The following is a 24,587-nucleotide window of genomic DNA, read 5'->3' on the forward strand; positions in this document are numbered from 1 at the left end:
GATGCCCAGGGTCTATACCGCATATCTCGTCGCTATGTGTAGCGCCAAAAGCTCTGCCGCCCGGTGAATTCCAAAAAGAAATGGCACTAGCCCTGAAGTCATCCAACAGCTCTTCCCAATGTCATCTTCATATCCACCCAACACGTCCAAAATTTCCTGGAAATAGATCAGCTTTCTGCCATTCTTCTAGCTGCTGAAGCCGAACGACTATTTCAGTTGGGGAATGTTTTTCTAAGCGGGTCCCGTCGAGGCTGGCGAAGACAGTCGGTGGATGGGATGGGTCCAGTACAGCATCGAGGCATTGACGGCAGTCGCAGATTCCACCATGTACGCTCACTCCTGAGACCTGTCCATAAAATTATCTGTAAGTTATTTTGCAAGTTCTAGAGCCCAAAGTGTCCGTGTGGTGGCACTACCCAAACCATCACTCGCTAGGCGCAATCACGGATAACGTTGCGTGCTATCAAGTTCCATAGGCGAGCTCTCCCTTTGTGAAGGAAGCTCCACCGCAAAACTTGCCGGATGTGATTGTTGAGAAAAGAGCGGTGCAACACCTGGGTACGAAGTGCTCGTCTTCGCGTCTGGCCTCTGGCTGTAATCCGAATAGCTCGAATTAGACGGGTTGGCGATTTGAGGGTTGCTCGCATACGAGTATCGATCATGAGATCCACCGCTCACCACGCTCTGATCATCGGAGCAGGTTCCGCTTCCTGAACGCATTGACCTCCTGTCTTGATACGGCATTCCGGCTGCAGGAGTACCGCCAGAATGGTAGCCCGGGGGGTAAGAATCTTGAAACGTCTGCTCAGCGAGCCCGGTGTTGTGTGTTTCCGCATCGATGATGTGGGCTTTCTCCACGAGCCTTCGAACCAATGTCGAATGTGCCTTCTTCGTCGTCTTCTTCACAAAGCCGCCCATTACAACATTGACTTTCATTTCGACATCTTCTCGTAGCCACAGCCCTGTTTTCGGCACACCCAAGCCGATCTCGACGGCTTGTCTTGGCTCTCCTGGTAATGATCCACCTAGCGTCCATCTGCCTTTCATATTTAGCCCCATTGGAGCGTAGATGTGAGACTGTAGACCATCAGGCAGATCGTGGAAACAGGCGTTAAATGTGACGCTGCCAGAATAGAGACCGCCCGGTAGATAGTTGACTTTGTCAGTGACGGAATACCATTGGCAATGGTATTCCTCTGGAGTGGCTTCTGATGGAGGCTTGATAGGATGACGTTCCGTCACGAGGGGATTCAAATCGATCATTGCGACATGATTGTGAAGCGTCTCCAGGACTGTTTCTCGAGTGATACCGGCCGGGAGAGCGGTCACGGTGGTAAAATGGGATTTTTTAGACATGATTTGAACAGGAAGATAACAGCAAGTCTTGGTATCGCTATCTATGCAGACGCTGAGATTTAATGGAGCAGTAGTTGCCCCAAAAATTTGGCGCACGCAGCTATATGACAGAGAATCGAAGACTTAGAAACATAATCTATTTTGTGCTAGGTCTTACTGCTTCAAGGTAGTATTTTTGGACATGCTATGGACGATAGTATAAGCTCTGACAGATCAAACGAGAGGTTGCTTATCAGAATTGGCCAAGTGCTTATTTAAGGCGGGGTCGCTGTGCATAGCCCAGAAACCTCCTTATAGGTACCTTACCAAGGCGGCATCAGATACTTGCAGTGCAAAAAAGCACACCAAAGGCGGCAGCAAGCAATGACAGTGCCAAATCCACACCAAGGCAGCTGCAAATATTCGCAGTGCTAAGTTCACACCAAGGCGGCACCGAGGCGGCACCAAGGCGGCACCAAGGCGGCCAAAGCGGCATTCATCAAGACGGAGCTCTCAACACCAGAACAGACCTCACCAAAACGAAGCTAGCATGATACAAGTACTACACTCAGATAGTCGTCGAAGAATACGCTTCTGGGCAGAAGAGTGTGGTTGTTCCTAGGCCTGAATTTTGCCGAGGACAGTTTACGAATTCTTCAGACTGGTCCCGACCACTGTGGGAACCGGTCAGGACCAATAGTCCAGAGATTGGGCATCTTAGGCTGTGGTTAGCTTTGGTTTGAACTTTCAAGGGGCACGTCACTCCTGTTGCTACTTTCTCTCCTTGTCTTTCGTCCTGCCTGTATATCAGACGTACTGATCCTAGATACATACGTTCAGCTCAGCGAAAGCCACCCATCTCGCCTTAGTGCTTGACAAGGACTCCTGTGGTCTGCTGTCTGCTAATAGCTCTTAGGACAAAGAGACAGGCCTTTACTTGACCTAAGTCTGTAGTTGAGTCGTCCTTCTTCCACAGACGATTGTCCGATTTACAAGTTGAGACCTCGCCTTCTGAATCTGCGGTGGTGTGGGTGTTCCTTATTGTACGATCTCGTTTTATTCCAATTTTAGCATTCTACCTGTTGTCATAACCGACATCTAATTGCTTGGGCGTGCACACTAACGGTTGCCAATCTTGTTTTTTTTCGCCAATATGCTGCCAAGTTCTTCCTCATGCTACAAAGACGTCTTGCCAAGTGATATATTCCTGTGAGTAGCGGCGATGCATTCTTCTCTGAGACTTTGAGCCTGGGCTCTCGGAAAAACCGTGGCAAGGGTGCGAATCGACAAGGACTCCAGAAGGACCAATCTATTCCCATTCTCTTGGCAGTCCGAGAGCCGTACGGTCACGGAAGATGATGGAGATTGAAGAGAAGGTATGTACAACTTAAAGATAGACATCGTGATGGAAGTGACTTCACCGTATGATGATCATATTAACCTTCTACCCAATTCTGGAGCATATGCTGTTAACAGTCTAGTCTCAGAGGGAGATTTGCTAGCATTGAGTGGATTTTGCAGTGATCCGTAATACAAGCGAGGTAAGGCAGTCCCGCCAGTCCGGTTGATGGTGTAGTTTCCATCTGCAGCAAGGAGCACAGCCGCTCTTGACCATGCTTGGCCTGCAGGTTCTTCTTTTTTGGCCTTTCGTGACTACCCACCAAAGCCGCTAGTTCAGATCCAGTTTCACTACCTTCATCCCTTTTGGTACATCGCTTTCTCAACGACACATCGTCTCAATCCACTACCACGTTCCTCCCACGCCGAGACGCCTGCGCGGCAGTATTACAGGTAATGGCTGGGGTCGACAGCAGAACCCCCAATGACCTTCCTTTTCGAAAGCTTCATCAATTTGGCTCGTTTAATTTCAGCATCAATGTTTCACGCGTCAGCTATGTATGAGTCACCACTCGACCCCGCTGCATATTGTCTCCGTGTTGGGCAGCAAGTGTTCAGCTTCAACCACCCACCCAAGGTGCGAGGCATGAATCGCCTCAATTCCAGGTCTATTTCTTGACAACCAACTTTGAATCAAGGATCAAAGCTTTCGCTTGACTATACGACGCAAATTATAGTTGTAGATGGTGCAAAACTTGACCACGATGTTGAATGAGTGAAGACTGGCTTCTCGAGAATCAAAAGAGGGACCAGAGACCGGGGGCGTTTGCGGCGGTGGGTGGTTGGTGCTGTTGCCGGAGACTTTGTTTCAATAAGCACGGACCGGATGCAGAGTTCGCTGTGGGTAGTCGGCGGGCTTAAATCGGCCATTGTGGGGGGCTGGGGGTTCGGCCGGCTGCTGGGGTGGACGATGGGTGAGGTGGGTGATGACTGTGTTGGGATGCTATCGTTGCGTCTGGCTCTTGTTATTGAGACAAGTGGTGCTCATCGAGCCCAGTCACTGGCCATGATTCCCCTTCCAAGCTTTTCATGAGCAAGGGGGTTTTTTTAGGTTCAAGGTAGGTTGATTGAGGGAACTTTGATGTGCTGGCTATGATGTTGACGGAATGTGTCTTGCCAGCCTCACGTTGACTAACGCCTCCAATCCTGCCACTATCGCAGTCACACTAATTGTTCGAAGACGTCACTGCTCGTCAGCGGAACGAATAGCAATCCCAACACTGACGCATCAAATTCTTAACGTAGCAGCGCTGATGGACTCCACAACGCCGCAAGGACCAATGCATGCCCGCTGTCATTGTCCACCAGGTTATCCTCTCCGATTCGAGGGTCCCAGGATCCTAGCATGACCTTTTCAGCTCGCATCGCAAAAAGCTCTACATGGATGTTGATGCTCGGAAAGCCGCCGGTTTCTCATCCTGATCGATGAGGGTGTAGTTTCGGCATCGCCTGCTCGTATGCAGAGACTTGGTTTCCGGGGACCGCGGTCTTTTACTCCCGGATACATTCGGTATATCGATCTGGGGACAAAAGATTCCCGCTGCCGCTGGATGGGATGTCTTTGTATCGGAGAAGAAAGATGGCGATAGAAGCGTTCGTGGAAATGCCAACTGCGTCTTGCAAAGAGATCCACGGGAGACTAGAGTCCTCACACGCTTAGCAGTCAAGCAAGGCTCAAGGTTCTTAACCGATAATATTTTAAATCGGTACGAGAGGTACTCAGCCGCAAGACCCAATCCACCCAAGAGCTACAAATCCGCCCAGACCATTGCACTGCACCCTTTGCGCGCACAACCCTGGGACAATAACGTGTGGTGAAGCTTGCATAGAGAGAGGGAGAGAGAGAGAATTCGTGCGCTCTCATGGCCCACACGCTCAGCCACTTCCTTCCTCCCTTCCTTCCTCCCCCTTCAAGCACCGAAGACCCAAAACCGCCACCCCGTCCCCCGCTCCGCCGGCCGCGATAGCAAATACCGCCTCAACCTCCTCGCATCCTTGGCGCTCCGATACCGCGGACTCGCAAGCGCGTACTGGTACAGATCCGCGACGCCCATGTCCTTTGTGGAGTTCTTGTTACTGGCAGTAGTCATCGTGGTGTTGTCGTCATCGTCAGCAGCAGCAGCGGAACCGACTCTGCCTCGCTGGGCTGGTGGGGCCAATGTGAGCGAGAAGGAGAAATCGCGGTGGAGGATACCCGGGCAGGATTGGGTGGCGGATGTGCAGAGGTTTGTGTAGAGGAGGAGGAGGGAGAGAGCGATGATGATGAGAGAGAGGAAGATGTATGTTCCGGAACGGTGGCGGGGAGAAGGTATGGTTGGTGGGTGCATTCTGTCCGTCCGGCTGCTCAACGAACGAGAGGGTGGAAAAACTTCACAATCATCGCCCGCGGATGCAGGTGCGATGGTATGCTCTATCTATAAATACCCACCACGATCCCCGCATGTGGCTTCCGTCCCTGTGCTCAAACGTTCGCATTGTGGATCCTGGGATGCGATACGCGACATCGTAGTCCAAGCCTTTTTTTTTGAAGAAGAAGCGCGGGACAAGCATTCATTCAATTCTTCTGGGCCGAGAGTAAGCGCAAAAGAGTGCGGACCGCGTCGCGACACGGCTACAGTAACGGGCGGTCTTGCGCTTGAGCATGGAAAGAGATAGGCGGTTGAGTGGGTTCGGCTTGAGCGCTGAGGATGCGAGGGGGGGTTTCCCGGGCTTTGACAGGCCTGTACGGTAAAAGATTGGGGCATTTTACCGTCGGTCCTGCTGGCACAACGTGATATAGGCATAAAGGGCGAGGTCCCATATATCGGCCAGAGGTTCTGTTACCCTGGATAGATAGATAGATGGATAGATAGATAGATTGCTTTTGTGGTGATTAGTCATAGGTTCGCTTAGAGACAGATGGAGGAGACGGTTGGTATGGGGTAACTTGCGACGGTGTGAGACATTGTGCTAGTATGAGGAGCGCGGTAGCTAGGTACCTGGGGGGCAAGCTTTCCAGAGTGCGAATGTTGAAGGTAGATAGAGGGGTAAGGGATCGGGATTGATTAAGCCAAGAGTTGTACAAGGAAGGCGCAGAGGGCGGATTTATAAACAATGGTCCAAGTCTTCAAGTTGCATGTATTTCTTGCACATGTTAGGAGTGTTGCGATAGTACCTTCATCAGGTCAGATGTGACCAAAATTGCAACATAATCATGCTGCTACCATTCCAACTTTGCTCGCGCCCAAAGATTTGCCTAATCCAAGACGTAAAGCCGGCCCGTTACCCTTTCCAGTGGTCATCCTCAACCGCTTCCTCCTCGCTTCACCGCCTCTCTCCTCGCCTTGTGAAGCCTTCTCGTCCACCCAGGCAATCTTTTCGATACGGTAGCTCAAACCATCGTGGTCATTACCCCATGGTCGAGACCTGATACCATGGCTTATGTGCGAGGCGTAATTTTCGAGGGTCGGTAGGATGAGTATTGTCAGATGGAGGTCTTTTCTAGCCGGCGGAAGCAATGGCGAGGAGGGCAGAGTGGTATATTCCGTCTGCTTAGTATCCGTTGTGCCATTGACAGTATTCAATTCAAGCATGGAAACGTCGATAGAGTCGCCCCAGTCACCTCGTATCCAGCCGGCATGGACTGCAGCAGCCAAAGGATCGGTATCATCTGAATATACGTCCGTACCCCAGACAGCACGGCGGAGGCAGACCTGCTCCCGTTCCTCTTTGGACAGGTAGAATCGGGGAATACGGATTGTCATGGTGCAGTTTTCCTTGCCGTCGCAGCGCGGGATGGTAAAAGGCGAGGATGTGTACATGAGTTTGGAATCGAGAGACACCATTGAAGTGGGGGGTTCAATAGTTGGAGAGTAGAGGATCGAGCCAAGGTGTTGTCTCGGGAGGTTGCGGACCTTGTCGAGTATTTCATCGTTTTTGATAGTCGCGGAGGGCATGCGAGGAGCAGTCTTATGTTGTATAATGGGCACTTTCGAGTGGTTGTGGTAGTGGATGGTTCCATCAGGATGATGGTGGTGATGGTGGTGATGGTGATGAGAAACTGGGGTTGCTGAGTTGCCGGGATCGCGCATTGTCGAGCCATTTAGTCCGTCTTGGCGGTGATGATGATGGCTGGAAGGGTTAGCTGATTTCTCTGAGCTGATCACAGAGAAGACTCACTGATGACCGTGTTCATGATCATGGTGATGGTGATGATGAGCACTTTTCCTCTTGATGCCCCTTGTTCCCGATGGACCAGTTGTGCTCCGGCCATCGGCGACCTCGGTCTCCTTTAAATCATCGTCCTTAACTTTCTTACTGGCTCTCTTACCTATCTTCGAGCCATTACGAGCTCTCGCAAATTCAACCAGCTCACCCCGGCCATTGAAAGGTGGCCTACGCTCAGGTTCTGTACTCGGCTTGGGGCTCGGCGGAGGAAATGGAGTCGATGCGCCGCTGTTCATGCCTGTGCTACTGACTCCAGTCCCAAGACCAGCAAACATCCTTGAGAACTCATTCTTGATGGTCGGATCGGTGGACGGTCCACGCTTCTGGACCTGTGCCCCTTGAACAGCTTGAGGAATTGGCGAGGTACGGCCCAGACGCTTGTTCTCGATCATAGAAAGCATACTTCTATGATTTTGGCCGGCGTCTTCTCCAACCCTGGTTTGGCGGCCAGGCCCGTCAGTGCTAGCAGGACCATCTGTAGCTGAAGTGGAGAGCATAACATTATGTGGATACGCTTGCGATTGTCGCTCATCAACGGTATCCGGAAATCGAGGTCGTGAGGCTGATGGAGAGTAACTCGTGGTTTGCTGATTCAATCTTTGACGCTCTTCACGCAGACGCCGGAGAGAATCCTCTGAATATGGCCCTTTGGGAGTACTTGATTTAGACTGTGTGTCACTGACGAGGCGATTGGCATACGATTCTAATTCCGGCTGAGGAGCGCTGGCGCTTGGTTCTGAGAAGACGGAAGACTGAGTCAAGAAAGGATAATTCAGTCCACTGATGCGCTCTTCCTTGCTACTACCGTGAGTCGCAGATTGAGCTTCCTGTTCCAAGCGTCGTTGTCGCTCGAGCTGCTCTTGCCGGCTAAGATAGTCGAAGGACGAGACGCGATCACGATTTGCATATCGCAATGCCTCATCTCTTGCTTTGTTGTCTTCCTCCTGTTTCGCTTGTGCTTGTCTGTGTGCTTCCAACTCTGCCATTGCTCTATCACTCTCGAAGGGTAATATGCTATAGCCATTCGGCTGACTATTTGGCCTGTTTTGAAGTCGCCCCGTGATCGAATTTCTGTTTTGTTGTCTCCACTCTTGCATGATACCGTTTTCGGAAGTGGGGGAGTATTTTGAGGTCGCTGTTGCAGACAATGGCCCCTGTCTAGCGCCATCTGGTGAAGTCGCTTTGACTGTGGCGTAGGATCGCTGGGGGGTTCCTCCTGAATAGGCGCGAAACGGGCGATTTCCAGGGTCTTGAGAGACGTGGTGTTTGTCTGGGGAGCCTCGATGCAGAAAAACATTGCTGTTGCTTGATCTTGTTGGCGACGGAGTAGGCGCAGCTTGTTGAGCCGAGGAATACGACAATGGGGGAGAAGTGCCGTTCATGAGCGGAGCCACGGCAGGTTCTCGAGTTGCCCGTCCAGGATCGGTACCAAGCATGGATGAGATTGACATGCTGCTGCCCGGACGATTTGTAGTGGATAAAGCCGGTAGTTCTCGCCCCCCTGAGAAAGGAGGAGGCGGAGGGGGAACTCGCGACATTGAAGCCTGCGCATTGTATTGTGGTGAAGGTGGAAGCATGGGGCGTCCACTGAACGGTGGAGGGGGAGGCGGAGGGGGAGGATTATCGTGTCCTATATAATATGTCATGACGGATCAGCAAACAGGCGATGGAAAACTAGAAATGGTTGACAAAGAAGGAGGTACAAAGATAAAGGGGCCTCGTGCGCGGTCTATCAAGGAACAACTTATGCGCCACGACATGCACTTACCTCCATACATTCTGGGCGAGCTAGTCCGGTGCTCTGGCTGACGAACAGCGTCCCTTTGAGTGGAGGGATCTTGTAGAGACGAAGCGAAGGTTGCTGAAGGCGGTGGAGGGGGCAAGCTCGATCCTGGGTAATCTGGCGTTAGCAAAGCTGTCCCTCGGTATCTTAGAGTTTAGCTCCCGCGCTTTATGCAGCAGGGGCCGGCGCTCGGATCCGAGCTGTGGGGAAAAACAAAACAATGCCATAGCTGTCCAGAACACCATGTCGAGTTCAAACAGATATGTAAAACAGCATAGAACTCTAGCAGATAGAAAGAATGGAGGCGTACAAGACGTATCTAAGAAAAAGGTCATCGAGATTTCCAACAATATAGATAGAACGCATCCCACCACAAGGAGAGGCTCTCCGGGCGCAAGCTGGAGATATGCCCGTCATGCAGTCCATGCAGCGGGATCAATGAGATCAGAAGCTTGATCCAAGACGCACAGACATACTAATTTCGAGAACAAAACGGCGGCACTTTTGATCCCACTGAGCGCAAAGCGGTACTTGAGGAGTAAGAGACATGGGTACCCAGAAATATTAGGGACGCCGACCAGTTCGGCGTTCAGTATGCAGCAGAGTAGAAAACGAAATTCAAGCGCATCAGCGTGAGAGAAAAGTTGAGGCTTACTCTCGCTAGCATGATGCCTATATCTATCCGCCCTTCCATCTCCTACCCGTGGCACCCACGACCCACTATGATTATTCTCCTGTGGTCTATCTCGTATCTCCATCGCCATACCCAACGCGTCACGTGGCAAGCCTGCAGCGTACGAGCCGATAGTAAATGGTCCTTGTGACAGCGACTTTGGCGGCTCTGGTCGAGATTCGTCGCGCTCATTTCTGCGCGGAAGGAAGGGGTCGTTGTTCAGACTTGGCTGCAGGCGGTGTGCAGGCGCTTGTAGAGTGTAGGGAGGAGGAGGTATGGGAGCTTGTCGTGGATCGCGCGCGCTCGACTGGGACAGAGGTCGAGCGAAAGGATTTTGTAGGTTGTTTCGAGGATCCATCTTTCCCTTTCACAGTTCCAATGGTGTGGGCGGGTTTAATACTGTCGCTCGGGATTTTATTGGGTATGATGTATTTGTAAAGATAATCCCAGGAGTGGTTGGCTATAGCATATCTCTTGTTCTTCGAGTCAGAGGGAGCAAATTGTGGTGGTGGGTGTGTCGTGTTGTGTTGTGAAGAGGAAGGGGAAAGGAGGTGTAGTACGGTAGGTTGGCAAAGCAGCAATGATGATAAGTAAAGTAAAGTAAAGTTGCAGCCATGTCTTATTCTTATTCTTATAATTAATTAAAGTACTTTAGCTAACTTTTACTTTTACTTACTTTTTAGTCTTCAAGCGCCAAATCGAATGGAGCGTGACGGCTTCCGTAAAGGTTAAAATCTTACCCCTGCTGCATCGTCACTTCCCGTCCAATCCCTGCATATGCAGATTATGCAGATTATGCACATTCAATTAATTCATTCATTCCATTCCATTCCATTCATTATCAAGTGAATCGCATCAACATTTTCGCGCAAACAAACATTTCCAACCTCTTGCGTGCCAGAGGGAAAGGTGTACGGAAGAGAAGACTTTTGGTCGAGCCGAGCACTGCTCATTCGCAGAATCCTACCTTACCTTACGTATGACGATTAATGGCGCGTGCCCAATGAATCCAGCACCCATCCCTCAGGAGATGGGCGGCTTTACCGAGGGCGGTCTCACCCATCAGGAATGGTAACATGTTACCTCTGCCTGGATCCCCAGCATCTTCTTGGGCCATGTACAGAGCCCGACTCGCAGCTATTTTTAGGGGGGCGGAACCCCGAGTCTGTTCAGCATTTTGGCTCTTTGGTAAATCCAGCTCCAACGTTCCCTCAAGGGTAGGAAGGCATATGAAATCTGACATTCGTGCCCTAGGTCTCATCAACAATGTCCTCTATGTCATCATCCTCTCCGCCGCCCTTGATCTCGTCGGTCCGTCGGTACCCAAGGCGGTTGTCCTCCTGTGCGATGTCATACCCTCCTTCCTCATGAAGCTATGCGCGCCCTACTTCATCCACGCAATATCATACCCCATTCGAGTCCTCCTCTTTTCCGTGTTTTCTGCCGTTGGCATGCTTCTGATAGCGCTTACACCACCATACACCGATGGAGGAACCATAACAACAAAGATGGCCGGGGTCGTGCTGGCTTCGATGAGCAGTGGTGGGGGCGAACTGAGCTTCATAAGTCTGACGCACTTCTACGGCCCCTTCAGTCTCGCCTCTTGGGGGAGCGGTACCGGTGGTGCTGGGCTCATTGGTGCTGGGGCATATGCCTTAGCCACCACAACCTTGGGCCTAAGTAGCAAGCATACAATCTTTGCGTCGGCCTTTCTCCCGCTCATCATGCTCGTCAGCTTCTTCATTATCCTTCCGAGGGAGCCATTGATCCGGCAAGCAGCCACAGTTTCGAGTAGATCGGAACTTCCACATGCCACTGGAGATGAAGACGACGAAGGTTCGGATCCTCGCGAGACTCAGGAAGATGAGGGGTTGCTCCCACAATCGTCAAATTTGACCGGCGCAAACTCATTGAGAATGTCCAAAAACCAGTCATGGGGAGCAGCATTTCTCCAAAATCTGCGGCGCTCGCGCTCTTTGTTCTTTCCGTAGTACGGCCCCCCTCCCCTTTAACGTTCTAATTCCGTCACTGACATCCCACAGTATGCTGCCACTCCTCCTGGTCTACATCGCCGAATATACCATAAATCAAGGGGTTGCACCCACCCTTCTATTCCCTCTGAAAGACAGTCCGTTCAGACACTACCGTGCCTTCTATCCAACCTACAACGCTATATACCGTAAGTACAGTTCGGAGCTGATTCTTCCTATTCCATAATGAACTTTGAGTCGCAAGACATCTTTCGGGAGCAAGAAGACCTTTCTACTCCCCAGACCTCTCTTGCAACTCCATTTCCTACCTCGAATAAACAACGCTGACTCCGAAATCTGCCTAGAATCCGGCGTCTTCATCTCTCGTTCCTCAACCCCTTTCCTTCGCATACACAATCTCTACCTACCATCCCTACTGCAGTGCCTAAACCTAGCGATTTTAATACTGCAAGCATTGTTCGGCTTCATACCCACTGTTTGGATTGTTTTCGCAATCGTGTTCTGGGAGGGTCTGCTTGGTGGCGCGGTTTATGTAAACACGTTTGCTGAGATCAGCGATCGAGTCGCTAAAGACGAGCGGGAGTTCTCTTTAGGTGCAGTCACGGTTAGTGATAGCGGTGGGGTTTGTATAGCGGGCTTCATCGGCATGGCTTTGGAGGTGGGATTGTGCAGATGGCAGGTCAGCCATGGGAAGGATTGGTGTCAGCAACTTTGACATATGTGAGGGTATACTGCAATATATATACAATCGAATCTATCCAATCATCATATCGTCATCGTTGAAACCCGTGATCTTCATCGCTCTTTAGGCGCCATTTCTTGCTGTCCTTTCGTTCCCTCCACCTGTTCTTTCGAGCTCAACGCAACCTCCATCGCCTGCTCTAACTTTGCCAGCCCCTCTTCAATCTCCTCCTCACTGATGATCAGCGGCGGCACAAACCTTAGCGTATTGGTTCCGCAAGTGATGATCAGCAAACCCCTCTCCCTCGCCGCCGTCACAATAGGCGTCGGATCCTGCGTCAGCTGCAAGCCTAGAATCAACCCTCGGCCTCTGACCTCTTTGATAACCTCTGGAAAGCGCTTTCGTAACCTCTCAAACCCCTTCCGGAAAATCTTCTCCTTTTCCATAACGCCCTGCTGCAGCTCTGGGTCTGACAATCTAGAGAAGATATAATGGGCCAATCGACAAGCCAACGGGTTCCCACCGAACGTCGTGCCGTGGTCGCCGGTCACCACGCACTCTGCCACTTTCTCCGTGACCATTGTTGCCCCTATTGGGAATCCATTCCCCAGTGCCTTTGCTGTAGTGAGGATATCAGGATGTGCAGATTCGGGAAGGTTCTGGTGTGCCCACAATTGCCCTGTGCGCGAGAGACCGCATTGGATCTCGTCGTAGATCAGTACGGCGCCTACTTCGTTGCAGCGATCGCGTAGTGCTTGGAGGAATGAGGGCGTGGCTACGTTGACCCCGCCTTCGCCTTGGATGGGCTCGACGATTACCCCGCAGGTCTTTTCGGTAACGAGGTCTTTGATGCCGGCTTCGTCGTTGTAGGTACCGTAGACGAAGCCTGGGATCATTGGGCCAAAGGGTTTCTGGTACTTTGGGTTGGGGGTCGCGGACAAGCTACCCATTGTTCGCCCGTGAAAGGAGTTGTTGAAGCTGACGATCTCATGCTGAAAGCCGGAGGGCTGCCGTACCTTTCCCACTTTCCGGGCGAATTTTATAGCAGCTTCATTGGCCTCGGAGCCAGAGTTGCAAATGAAGACTTTGGACGCTTCGCACATGGAGCCCGAAGCGCGTGTCTTCTGAACCATGACTTGGGAGAGGGCACCGGTCCAGGGGTTATGGTAGAGGTTTGACGTGTGAATGAGCGTCCGTGCTTGCTGTCCGATCAATTTGGCCATCTCGGGATCGCAGTGGCCTAATGCATTAACAGCTATCCCGGCGGTGAAGTCAAGATATTTTCGGTTCTCAATGTCCCAGAGATAGCAGCCTTCGCCTTTGACCATCATGGGTGGAGGGCGGACGTAGGTCGCTACCATGTATTGGGTATGCTCGCTGACGATTGCGGCGGTTTGGGAATCGCCGGGCGGGTCGGGGTTTGGGAGGGAGGCTTCTTTCTGTACGGTTATCAGCTTGTTGGTTCTCGGTGATCTGTGTAACATGAGGCTCACGGAGTAGTCATGTTTCGTTTCTTCCGCCTGACTCTCAGTCGGGACGGCCATGGCGGAGGCATTGCGTCTCGAGAGGACTGGCTCGTGTATAGAGACCCGAGTGACGCCATTGCAGGCTGCTCCTGTTCTTCGAACGGCCAGACGCAATGCCATGACAGAACGAGGTGCATGAATCAAAATATGGGCGGGGCAAAGGAGGGGATGAAAAAAATGAGTCTGAACAAGGTCATAGGGCTGAGAAGGGATTTGCTGTTATCGATAACAGGCGAGCTAGCAGTCTTGGCGCGCTAAGCGTCATTATGCAGAGGATATTTCACCACCCCTCAAATATTCTTTCTTGTCTTGCCACAAACCAAATTGTACTTTGTTTTACTATTCGTACACGACACATTGAAACAAAATCTTGGAACAGAACGCAATGCAGTCGGCTCGTCCACTTGCTTTTCGGTCCCAGCTCACTCGGCGTCTCTTCTCATCCGGCCCTCATCTTCGCGCCGCCGCTCCTTTCGCCTCGGGTCCAGCACCCCCCCGCCTACCCAAAGAGGATCAGGAGCTGTACGAGCAACTACAACGCTCTTCGACGGGAGCATTCAGCACACCGAAGCCAACAGTCGTCATCAATCAATCCACAGCTGCCACTTCAGATCCTCCCAAACGATCGAGGCCGCAGATAAATCAGTCGCCGCATACCGAACCAGCTGCAGAACCCTCGACGGAGCAGAAGCTTGAGAATATCAATGCGAAGGTAGAGGCAAGGGGTAATGGGGAAGAGCTGCACCCAGATGTGAGAAGAGGCGTTCTGCCCGAGTTCGAGGGAGAGAGGAATCCAAAGACTGGTGAAACAGGAGGACCGAAGAACGAGCCACTGAGGTGGGGTGGAGGGGTAGATTGGAGTTATAATGGCAGAGTTACAGACTTCTGAGTCAGAACTGTTCTGCCGGTCACGGCGTTTGGCATCATGGTTCTATAGGTTCAGCGAGTTTACTGAGCAGAGAGTCGCGTTGGGCATACGGGAGCGTTTGTTTGGCAAAGCTTTTGTTCTACGATCATCAGCTTTGATATAGTACCTCACGTTCAGCAGGCCAAAGCTTGAAAATCGTTTCACAGTGTTAGCTGCGATATCATAACTGTATCAGTGCGATTTGCCATAGAATGAACCGTCAATGGCTCGTAGAAAAGTGGCGAAAATTGATGGTGCATTTGCGGACGGATAAATTTTGATATGAGTCATTCTTACTCGGATTCAACAATCAACAACGAATTGCTCCCCATGTTACCGTTGCTCATAGATTCTGCATTTCCTACCCAACGCCATGGAGCACATCAAAGAGATATTCGCGCAATGCAAGAGGGAAAAGCGCTCCGCACTGGTCACATACGTGACCGCAGGTTATCCCACCGCAGATGAAACGGTAGACATACTACTGGGAATGGAGGCAGGCGGCGCTGGTAGGTACCAGCACGCAGGAAGGATGACCAACTGCTAAGCCTACTGCAGACCTCATCGAACTCGGTCTCCCTTTCACAGACCCAATTGCAGATGGTCCTACAATACAAAAGTCAAATACTCAGGCATTGAAGAATGGCATTACGGTCGAGTCGACGCTGGAGACAGTACGGAAAGCGAGAAGAAAGGGTTTACGGGTACCGGTTTTGTTTATGGGCTATTACAATCCTTTACTGAGCTATGGAGAGGAGCGATTACTGAAGGATGCGAAAGAGGCCGGGGTCAATGGCTTTATCGTGGTCGACTTGCCACCGGAGGAGGCTGTCAGGTTCAGGAACTTCTGCACCGAGGGGGGGTGAGTCCTGAGTTCCATTGCTTGAAACAGGGTCGTACTCATATGGGTGACTCTTAGTCTATCATACATACCGCTCATTGCACCAGCAACCTCGGAAGGGCGCATGAAGCTACTATGCAAGATCGCAGACTCCTTCATATACGTCGTCTCACGAATGGGTGTGACTGGTGCAACAGGCAAACTTAGCACAGGCATTGAAGAGCTTGTTGATCGTGTTCACAGATACTCGAATAATGTACCAGCGGCCGTTGGATTCGGTGTCAGCACAAGACAGCACTTCCTGGACGTGGGAGCAGTAGCTGAGGGTGTGGTTATAGGGAGTCAGATTGTTACGACATTAGCCAATGCTCCTGCTGGTCAGGGTGCTCAAAAGGTGGAGGAATACTGTTCTGAGATCACTGGTCGAAAAGTCGGGAAGCATACGGTTACGAATGGAGTCAAAAGGACAATGGAGAAGGAAAAACCATACGCCAATGGAAACCAGAAGATGGAAAATGGCCACGGGGACAACGAGGAGCCAGTACATGTAGACGAGGTTATCAAGCCAGGACAGAACGGTAGCGGACCCGGCTTGGTAACCCAACTCGAAACCCTCAACACAGATGGCGGCGACAATGCAGCCATTCCATCACGGTTTGGCGAGTTTGGCGGCCAGTATGTGCCCGAGTCGCTCATGGACTGCCTAGCGGAACTCGAGGAAGGCTTCAACAAAGCCAGAGATGATCCTAAATTCTGGGAAGAATATCGCTCATACTATCCATACATTGGGCGACCTGGCCAGCTCCACCTCGCCGAGAGACTGACAGCCCATGCGGGCGGTGCAAATATCTGGCTCAAACGAGAAGATCTGAACCACACTGGAAGTCACAAGATCAATAACGCACTAGGCCAGATTCTGGTTGCCAAAAGACTCGGCAAGACCGAAATCATTGCGGAGACAGGAGCTGGTCAACATGGAGTTGCGACGGCAACTGTATGTGCTAAGTTCGGCATGAAATGCACCATCTTTATGGGTGCAGAAGATGTCCGCAGGCAGGCACTAAATGTGTTTCGCATAAAATTACTCGGCGCCAAGGTGGTGGCGGTCGAAGCTGGGGCCATGACGCTCCGCGATGCAGTCAATGAAGCAATGCGAGCGTGGGTTGTCGATCTATCAACGACTCACTACATCATCGGCTCGGCCATTGGACCTCACCCTTTCCCTACCATCGTTCGCACGTTCCAATCGGTCATCGGTGACGAGACGAAAGAACAGATGCAGAAACTGAAAGGGAAGCTTCCAGACGCCGTTGTCGCATGTGTAGGCGGTGGAAGTAATGCAGCGGGCATGTTCTACCCCTTCGCAAATGACCCAAGTGTCAAGCTCCTCGGCGTCGAAGCCGGAGGAGACGGGCTGGACACGGAGAGGCATAGCGCTACCTTGACGGGAGGCAGCAAGGGTGTCTTACATGGCGTGCGAACCTACGTTCTACAAAACAAACACGGCCAAATCTCAGAGACCCATTCCGTCTCCGCTGGCCTCGACTACCCCGGCGTCGGCCCCGAATTGAGTTCCTGGAAAGACAACGAACGGGCGAAATTCATCGCCGCTACTGACGCCGAGGCTTTTGTAGGGTTCAAACTCTTGTCGGAGCTTGAAGGCATCATCCCGGCTCTGGAAACAGCACATGCGATCTGGGGTGGTGTGCAATTGGCGAAGGAGATGGGCAAGGGGAAGGATATCGTGATTTGTTTGAGTGGGAGGGGCGATAAGGACGTGCAGAGTGTGGCGGATGAACTGCCGAAGATTGGGCCCGTCATTGGCTGGGATTTGAGATGTGAGTGTTTTCTCTTCTCCCCTCCTCCCAACGTCGCTCGTGGGATCCTGGAGCATGGCTAACGTGTGCCAGTTTGAGCGTGAGTGGCCGTCCTTGTGACCGTAGGGGTTAGTGACTGCATCGTTTCACCTTCACAAAAAAGCAGAGCGAGGGCGAGGGCGATATTGGAGGCCTTTTCATCTTAGAAAAAATAGAACATCGCTACAATCCAACCATGACGTACATTCCCAACATCTTCTGCCCCTTAAAGAACCTGCCTCGATCCCTGGAGGCACACCAAAGCGCCACTTGGTCTCCGGTCAAAAATCCAACAGAGCAGCTCGATCTGTACTTATGGCAGTAACACACAGGAAGGAAAGACCAGTGAACCTTTCTGTCCTGTCCTGTCTACCACGCCCAACACGCCCAACTCGCTTTGAAAGGAAAAACGTAGACTCCGATGGATTGGGGAATGCGGCGCCGAGGGCCGTGCTGATCGCGCGCGGCAATGGGTCTCGTGAAGATTGTTCACGTCGCTCGTTTTGTGAAGAGGGGAGATTTGTCCATTCACGGATCGTTGGCAGGGTGGGTGGGGAAGGCGAGGGAGGGAGGGAGGGATTTGGGCTGTTGATGTGCTTGCTCACTGCGAGGTTTGTGTGGAATTTTTGCTGTGTTTGTGTTGGAGAGATAAAAGGGTACTTCGGTTCGTTTTTTTTGTGTTTCTACGATTCTGCGTAGGTAAAGTGTTGGCGTTGGTATGTTGTATACGGATGAGTGTTTGGTGTAACAACCCACCCTCCCCCCTCCCCCTTCCAGGCGAGTTTTGAGACCCGCACGATTTCGTTTTCTTCTCCGTCCCTTTTCCGTGCTGTGTGGTGGCTTCTTGTACGGGTGTGGTAGCTTCCGTTCAAGCCTCAGATTGGACAGTGCTGTCGCAAGTCCGCGTTACCGTGTGCAAAGAGTGTACGTCCGATTCCCTGATTCCCTCCCTCCCTCCCTCCTTCCATCTCGGGTCCCCTTGCCTCTCAACGCGCGTTCAATGCCAAGAACGCATTGCGGATCTGCCTCTCGAGCCAACCGTCCGGCGCCACGATCCTGAAATCGGCCGGCATCCCGTGCGCGAACGGTATCAGGCGGCGCACCAGGTAGACCCCCAGATACAGCCCGCCGGGACCGTAGGCCTCGGTGAAGTCGAGGGTCAGGTGCCGGAGGTTGAGCATGGCGACGCGGTCGAATTTGTCCTGCCAGGTGTGGACGAGCTGGCGTTGCGTGTCGTCGCTGCGTTGCGCTTGGGTGGCCACGGGGCCGGAATGGCGGGGGTCGATGGGCGGGGCTGCGGCGCTCTGGTCGGCGAGGGGTTGCCGTCCGGATCGATCGGGCGCGTCGGCGTTGCTGAAGCTGAGCTCCGCGCATCGGATCTGGAGGGCGGCTTTGTTGGGGGTCTGGAGGGAGAACTCGGTGGTGGTCTCGTTGTATGGTTTTTCCGTCATGAACCGCATCGTCTTGTTGAGAGGGCCCTTGCTGATGACCCAGGTGTTCTTGGTCCAGTACTGTTCGTGGAATCGGCGATGGAACGCTGTGTCCAAGGCTAGGAAGATGTTCGTGATGGGAGGGTCCTTGTGCGGATGGACCCTTCGGGGCCCAAAGGCTTCGTCGAAAACCATGTCCATGATCATTTGGCAGACTTCTGCGGGTATGCGCAGCATCTGTTCTTGGAATTCGTTGCGCGCTGCAGCAGCGAGGCAGGCATCGTCTCCAGAACCAGCGTTTGATTGCTGGCCCAACGGCCTGTATCCAAGGCCGACAGCCGCTCCGGTTGTTCTGTTTCGAAGGTGGAGCTGGGAACTCGCTACTGCTCTTAACGTTTTGTGTTTGGATTTGGAAGTTGCCCTAGCTGTCCGGTTCGTATGTTCGATGGCGAGGACTTCCGGTGGGTTTATTCTTGAGTCGTGGCTTAACACGTTGTGTTCAAGTCTTGAATGAGCCCCTGGTAAGTTCGTGTCCTCGGGGCAGGTGGAACCACGGCTGAGCTCGCAAAGGCGTCCTGCCGGACGGTCGTTGAGTGTGGCTGTGAGCACTTGTTCTCGTTTTGGTTCCAAGCATGTCCGGTTCTCTGCTCGAGAACCTCGATTCGAGCTGTCAAAGGCCAAAGCCATTTGCCCTTTGTTTTCAAGGGAGTCAATGGAATTGTGGGCGGGGAGAGGCGAAGTCTGCTCCAGAGCAAGTCGATGGACATTTTCATGTATTTCCTTTGAACTTGCCCCACACGGCTGAGACGATGACATTGAGACTAGCGGCCAACGCTGGATACGAGTTTTTGGAAGGTCCAGAGCCCGAATTTGCTGTCACTGCGTGAATGTTCCAAGGGGCTATTTGATGCAAAGATTGAATTGCTTGTTGAGATCGCTGTTACTACACTGGGCTGGCATCAAGCCGGAGCGCGAAGGCTCTGACAACGTTCTGCTTTCCGTGCTGCCCATCAATAGAGCAATTCTTTTTATATTCAATGTCTGAATCTGTGCGTTGTAGCGGTTTGAGTAGTCGAAGGGACTGCCAACCAGGCAAATCACGTCTTATATGAAGAAGGAGTCAAGGATTGTGGAATAATGGGCGTATTACCCTTTGATCCGCGAGCTGAACTCTAAGAACTCGTTAGTGCAAGATTCTCAAGCCATGGTGCGTTCAACATACTCTGAAGAGCATAGCCTTGTACAACACCAAGCGGAATCGATTCGAGAAACATATCCAAACCTTTTCCATCGAGAGAGACTGACCCTTAACCAATCCTGGGTGTTTCGAGAGTTTTTGGATAGTTTCGACGCCTCTGCGGGCGGTTTCTGCATTGTGGAGACAGTCGTAGTGGCAGCGAATCGTCTCATCAAATCAAAAGCTCGTGTTGTAGGAGAAGAGGCTCACGTCGAGGTTGTAGACTGTAGCCACCCTGCTGATCGGTAGCACTCTGCTCGGCTAATTGAATCGGCGAGGTCGTGGGCCTCGCACGAAGTTGGCAATAGAAAGGCTTTAGGTTTGGAGTTCGCCAATAGGGCGGAGGAGTTAACTGAGGCTGCAGCCAGCTCCAGATCCTGGGGACGACATTTTCGAGGCTGCAAGGCTCGGTGATCGGTGAAAGTAAGCCTGCCCGATTGGCCAAATAATTTCGTGGAGCTCGGAGAGGACATGCCCGACGAACGGCAGGAGCTGGTCACCGATACTGCGGAAGCTACTGACCCAGCGATTTTGTTTTTCTTGACGAAATAGGACAAGGCTGCTGCTATCGAAGGGTTTGCTGCGGCTGTGAAGTCGATCCTATGCAGTGATGACCAATTTTCCATCCCGCATTCACTTTGATCCTACTGCTTGACCGTAGATGGGGAAACCACTGGCAGAGCGTTGGGAGACCTCACCGCTGCTTGTATCTCTTCGTGCCTAGCCTGGGCGTGAATTTGGCGTCGATGAAAGCGTTTAGTAATCGGCCAATCGGCCAGCCACACAAACATTGACTAATTCTGGATGCACGACACCGTTCTTCAGATCTGATAGGTAGGGAAAGAATTCCTGAAAGTAGGTACTAGGACCGGGAGGCCTCGATTTCGAATATATGAATCATCATATACATGAGCCCCACGGGATGCCTACTTTTTTCATACATCTTGCTGATGTCATGCATCTTACCTTCAATAGGATAAGTTCTTAAGAAAGAAGAAATGACTTATTGAAACAGCAGCAGTAGATGCAGGGAAGTAGCAGCTAGTAGAAGCCAGGACTGGATGTTGACTTGCCAGACAGCAGTTGCTAACTTGCTATGGTGCTAAGCGAGATGACCGAATTTATGTGTTTGCTTTACTGCCCAACATGATCAGACTTTCTGCATTGCCCTCTTGATCGTTGGCGAGGCGTGGTAAATGTAGGTAGAGCCCTTCTGAAAACATGGCCACCCTGCACTTCGGGTATTAGCGTATGCACAAAACGTTACAATCGTTGGCACTGAGGATTCCCACATACCTAATATGTGCTGGGGCGCGGGGCTACCCAGTAGTGGAAAGCGTGTCGATACCGTGGGAAGAATCCTTCGGAGACTCTCGGAGAGCTCTCCGTGGACTGCTGGCCAAACGGGCTGCCGAAGCAAGCTCGAAACCCTCATATATGATAGCCCAGTCGGCAGCAGTCCTCGGAGAGCTCTCAGAGAGTCCCCAAAGGATCAGAGTGATTCTCAGGGGGAGACCCCCTGAAACCCCCCTAACCCTCCGGGGGCTCTCCGAGGGCTTCTGCCCGAGAGGCTCTTCTCGCAAGCTCGATAGGTAGTTTAAATCTTAATTCCTAGTATATCTTTACGAATACTTCATCAAATTTCGTATAAGCTACATTATTTAAAAGTGTATAATAAACTTTATAACTCTATAGACTTATTTTATTATTATATCTTAGATAAGAGAAAAGGAATTCAAAAATATCGATTTGAAGATTTTGAAGTTCTTTTCCAGCTTCCTATTTGAGACGTACCCGTGTTTAGCTTGAATATCAAGGAATAAGGTAAGTTTTAGCGCTAAACCAGCGAAATTCGAGGATCTGATTAGTCAACCTTAAATCTATAGTTGTCGAACATCTCATGATTTCAGTCTTACAAAGACAAACCGGGAGCCCGCGCGAAAATCTCAAGTCTGCATACCTTATTGCGCATATTGCGCATAAGGCGCAATTGCAGCCCGGGAGCTGCCCGGGAGCTGCACTCGCTATCGGATACATGTATCCGATATCGGGTATATCTCGTCACCAAAAATTTTTAAACTTCATAACCGGCACCTTAACGGGAGGCCTTTAGGGAGGTATTCGGACATGATTTCAATTAGGGAAGACTTTTTAACCGGTAGCTCCCGTGGTTGAGTGGGAATTAGCACCACGCTAGTCTCACGGCCAGCAACGCCAGCCTGATTTCGAGCCCGGAATTATTCGATTTATCTAATTTTCTTGCGGGGGTGTCGTCAGTAGCGATCTTTTTGGCTTTTTTGGTTTTTTGCGCTTTTAGCAAGTTAAGGTGTCGAATTGTACCCCCGAGCATTTATTTGCGCAAAATGCGCAGATAGATGCAATATGTTAGTCTCCGGGTCTGCCGATGTAAGCAGTTGTTTGGCGGAGATATGTAGTTCGTATTAGGTTCGATTCTTAATGGCGCTAATACAATAGTGTTGCGGTATTTCTTATTTTCAGGCAGCATTATTAGCCAAACGATATTGACAAGGGTTTACTTGTAGGCTCGAATCCCGTGCGATGTATCGATTTATAAAGCGAAATATTCTTCGGTACTCATAATTCGAGGGCAGATACCTATTGGTTATGGTCGTGTTTAACGGAGATAATTCGATTTCTAATAGCGCTAGTATAATAGTATTACGATGCTTCTTATTTCTATAATAAGAAAGTAAGCTCTTTAATTAGTATATATAATAGAATAAGATAGAATTAAGTTAAAAGATCTTAATTTTATATATATAGTTAATTATAAATTCGAGTTTACTACGCTTTTTAATTAAATCTTTTAAGTTAACTCGCTAGCTCTTTCGCGCTTTCTTATTAAAAAAATTAATAATTATTATTAAATTCTAAAATAACTCTTATATCTTCTATTAAAATTTCTTAATTATTTTTTAAAATTATAAATTATAGTTTACGCTTTTTAATAATAAAAGAATTATAAAATTTAATCTTATAATTATTTAAAAATAAGAAATTTAAATATTATTTATTAAAGTTCGCTCGATAGCTCTAATTTAAAAAAATAGTTATATATATTTAAATTTAAATAACTTTTTTATTTTCTATTAAAATCTTATAATTTTTAATTTAAATTATAAAGTATATTTTACGTAATTTATTACTTTATAACTTTAAAATTTAATCTTTTCTTATACTTATTTAAAGATAAGAAACTTAATTATTATATATTAAAAACGTATATACTTTATTAATAAAATTCTTTTAATAAAATTTAAATCTATTTTACTTCGTTATCGATTCGAATTTATTAATCTCTCTTATATAAAATTAAAAAAATTATAAATTCGTAAAACTCGTAAATTTATAAACTTTTTAATTTCGTAATATTAATAAGAATCGTAAAAATCGTAAAATTTATAAGTAATATAAAGAAGATAAATATAAATATTATTAAAATTAACTCTATTAATTAAATTTAGATTAATTTAAAATTAATTTAATTAACTTAGATATTATCTTTAATATAACTTCTTCTTTTTCTATTAAAACTTTATTATTATTATTTTAAACGATAGAATTTAATTTATACTTTTTAAAAACTTAAAATTTATAAATTCGATCTTATAATTTTATTAAATTCTAAATTAAAGTATTCTTACTTTTTAAAAGTTAAATCTAATCTCGAAATTAGATTTAAAAGTTAATTACTTTTTATAAATTTAATTTATAGACTTAAATATATAATTAAATAATTAAATATTATATATAATAAAAGAATCCATATAAAAATAATTATAATCTTATTATTACGATATTATATATATAGTTACTTTAATAATTTATAATATTTATCGAGTTATATATAATATGAAAAGTCGTAGCTTTTATTTCGTTAATTGTTAAAAATTCTAAGATTAAATCTAAGTCTCTATTGCTAAACCTTATTTATTATTATTAATATCAAATTATTTAAATAACTTCAGAAACGGTGATTGGCCTACGGACTTGGACTGTTCTAGCTCTAGAATGATTTTACGGCGATGATATGTCTTCGGATATGTCGTCAGATCTGAAAGTCCGCATAAAGACGTGCAAGCCATTCCTGAGGGTGTAGGGATGATGAACGCTCCGTTCAGATTGATGGGATGTTAGACAAGCTCGTCGATAGGTGCATCCATGCTCGTGGAAGCATCCCAGACACCGGTCGGATTAGCTGAGAGTTGTTAGCCGTTGGTGCTAGACGAGGTTACCTTTGCGTACCAGCCATAACGTCTTGCGATTTCGATGAAGTAGTGTAGACGATGAGAGGCCTCGTTTAGAATCAGAAGAATTGACAAGTGGTAGTAGGCGCTTTTTGTATGCTCCACTGTGCCTTCCATGACCTCCAGAGCACATCGATAACCCGTTGAATCTGTTGTCATGACGAGAACCGTAATGCGTCTGTATTGCACGCGATGACCTTAGCTTTTCGTCGGGTGCCCGACAAAATGTTGCCTGGGGGAAGATATGCAGCTGCTACCGACTTATAGATGCGTGATTGCATTTGTGACAAGCTTGAACCGGGCTAGCTCCACATCGTGAGGATCGGCTTGATTGGGTGGTCAATACACAGTCTATGTCCGAACGCATAGAGGTTTGGTAGAACTCAATGTTGCTTTCGAATGTGTCCCAACCTCGGGTTTCGGTCCGCAGTCCACGACTCTTATTCAACGTGTC

The 24,587-nt window shown here is 49.3% G+C and overlaps 7 protein-coding genes across 7 annotated transcripts; 3 read left to right on the forward strand and 4 right to left on the reverse strand.

Moving 5' to 3' along the window:
• Nucleotides 1-333: 333 nt before the first annotated feature.
• HO133_004865 (uncharacterized protein) lies at nucleotides 334-1,356 on the reverse strand (the record flags this gene model as incomplete). Its single annotated transcript, XM_037295777.1, has 2 exons — nucleotides 334-346; nucleotides 446-1,356. 2 exons carry the CDS (start codon nucleotides 1,354-1,356, stop codon nucleotides 334-336), a joined length of 924 nt encoding a protein of 307 aa, XP_037157778.1.
• Nucleotides 1,357-5,924: 4,568 nt separating this feature from the next.
• Nucleotides 5,925-9,753, reverse strand: HO133_004866 (uncharacterized protein; the record flags this gene model as incomplete). Its single annotated transcript, XM_037295778.1, has 4 exons — nucleotides 5,925-6,843; nucleotides 6,892-8,569; nucleotides 8,708-8,830; nucleotides 9,378-9,753. The coding sequence occupies 4 exons, from the start codon at nucleotides 9,751-9,753 to the stop codon at nucleotides 5,925-5,927; spliced, it is 3,096 nt and encodes a 1,031-aa protein (XP_037157779.1).
• Nucleotides 9,754-10,398: 645 nt separating this feature from the next.
• On the forward strand, nucleotides 10,399-12,101 carry HO133_004867 (uncharacterized protein; the record flags this gene model as incomplete). Its single annotated transcript, XM_037295779.1, has 5 exons — nucleotides 10,399-10,466; nucleotides 10,543-10,583; nucleotides 10,650-11,385; nucleotides 11,438-11,574; nucleotides 11,731-12,101. The coding sequence occupies 5 exons, from the start codon at nucleotides 10,399-10,401 to the stop codon at nucleotides 12,099-12,101; spliced, it is 1,353 nt and encodes a 450-aa protein (XP_037157780.1).
• An 80-nt stretch (nucleotides 12,102-12,181) lies between these two features.
• On the reverse strand, nucleotides 12,182-13,612 carry HO133_004868 (uncharacterized protein; the record flags this gene model as incomplete). Its single annotated transcript, XM_037295780.1, has 2 exons — nucleotides 12,182-13,507; nucleotides 13,562-13,612. 2 exons carry the CDS (start codon nucleotides 13,610-13,612, stop codon nucleotides 12,182-12,184), a joined length of 1,377 nt encoding a protein of 458 aa, XP_037157781.1.
• A 367-nt stretch (nucleotides 13,613-13,979) lies between these two features.
• On the forward strand, nucleotides 13,980-14,483 carry HO133_004869 (uncharacterized protein; the record flags this gene model as incomplete). Its single annotated transcript, XM_037295781.1, has 1 exon — nucleotides 13,980-14,483. One exon carries the CDS (start codon nucleotides 13,980-13,982, stop codon nucleotides 14,481-14,483), a length of 504 nt encoding a protein of 167 aa, XP_037157782.1.
• A 391-nt stretch (nucleotides 14,484-14,874) lies between these two features.
• Nucleotides 14,875-17,242, forward strand: HO133_004870 (uncharacterized protein; the record flags this gene model as incomplete). Its single annotated transcript, XM_037295782.1, has 3 exons — nucleotides 14,875-15,010; nucleotides 15,060-15,363; nucleotides 15,421-17,242. The coding sequence occupies 3 exons, from the start codon at nucleotides 14,875-14,877 to the stop codon at nucleotides 17,240-17,242; spliced, it is 2,262 nt and encodes a 753-aa protein (XP_037157783.1).
• Nucleotides 17,243-18,184: 942 nt separating this feature from the next.
• On the reverse strand, nucleotides 18,185-20,002 carry HO133_004871 (uncharacterized protein; the record flags this gene model as incomplete). Its single annotated transcript, XM_037295783.1, has 4 exons — nucleotides 18,185-19,449; nucleotides 19,779-19,800; nucleotides 19,851-19,865; nucleotides 19,934-20,002. 4 exons carry the CDS (start codon nucleotides 20,000-20,002, stop codon nucleotides 18,185-18,187), a joined length of 1,371 nt encoding a protein of 456 aa, XP_037157784.1.
• Nucleotides 20,003-24,587: the final 4,585 nt, after the last annotated feature.

Source organism: Letharia lupina, assembly GCF_014066315.1.
Source record: "Letharia lupina isolate WasteWater1 chromosome Unknown contig_2, whole genome shotgun sequence".
Classification (NCBI taxonomy): domain Eukaryota; kingdom Fungi; phylum Ascomycota; class Lecanoromycetes; order Lecanorales; family Parmeliaceae; genus Letharia; species Letharia lupina.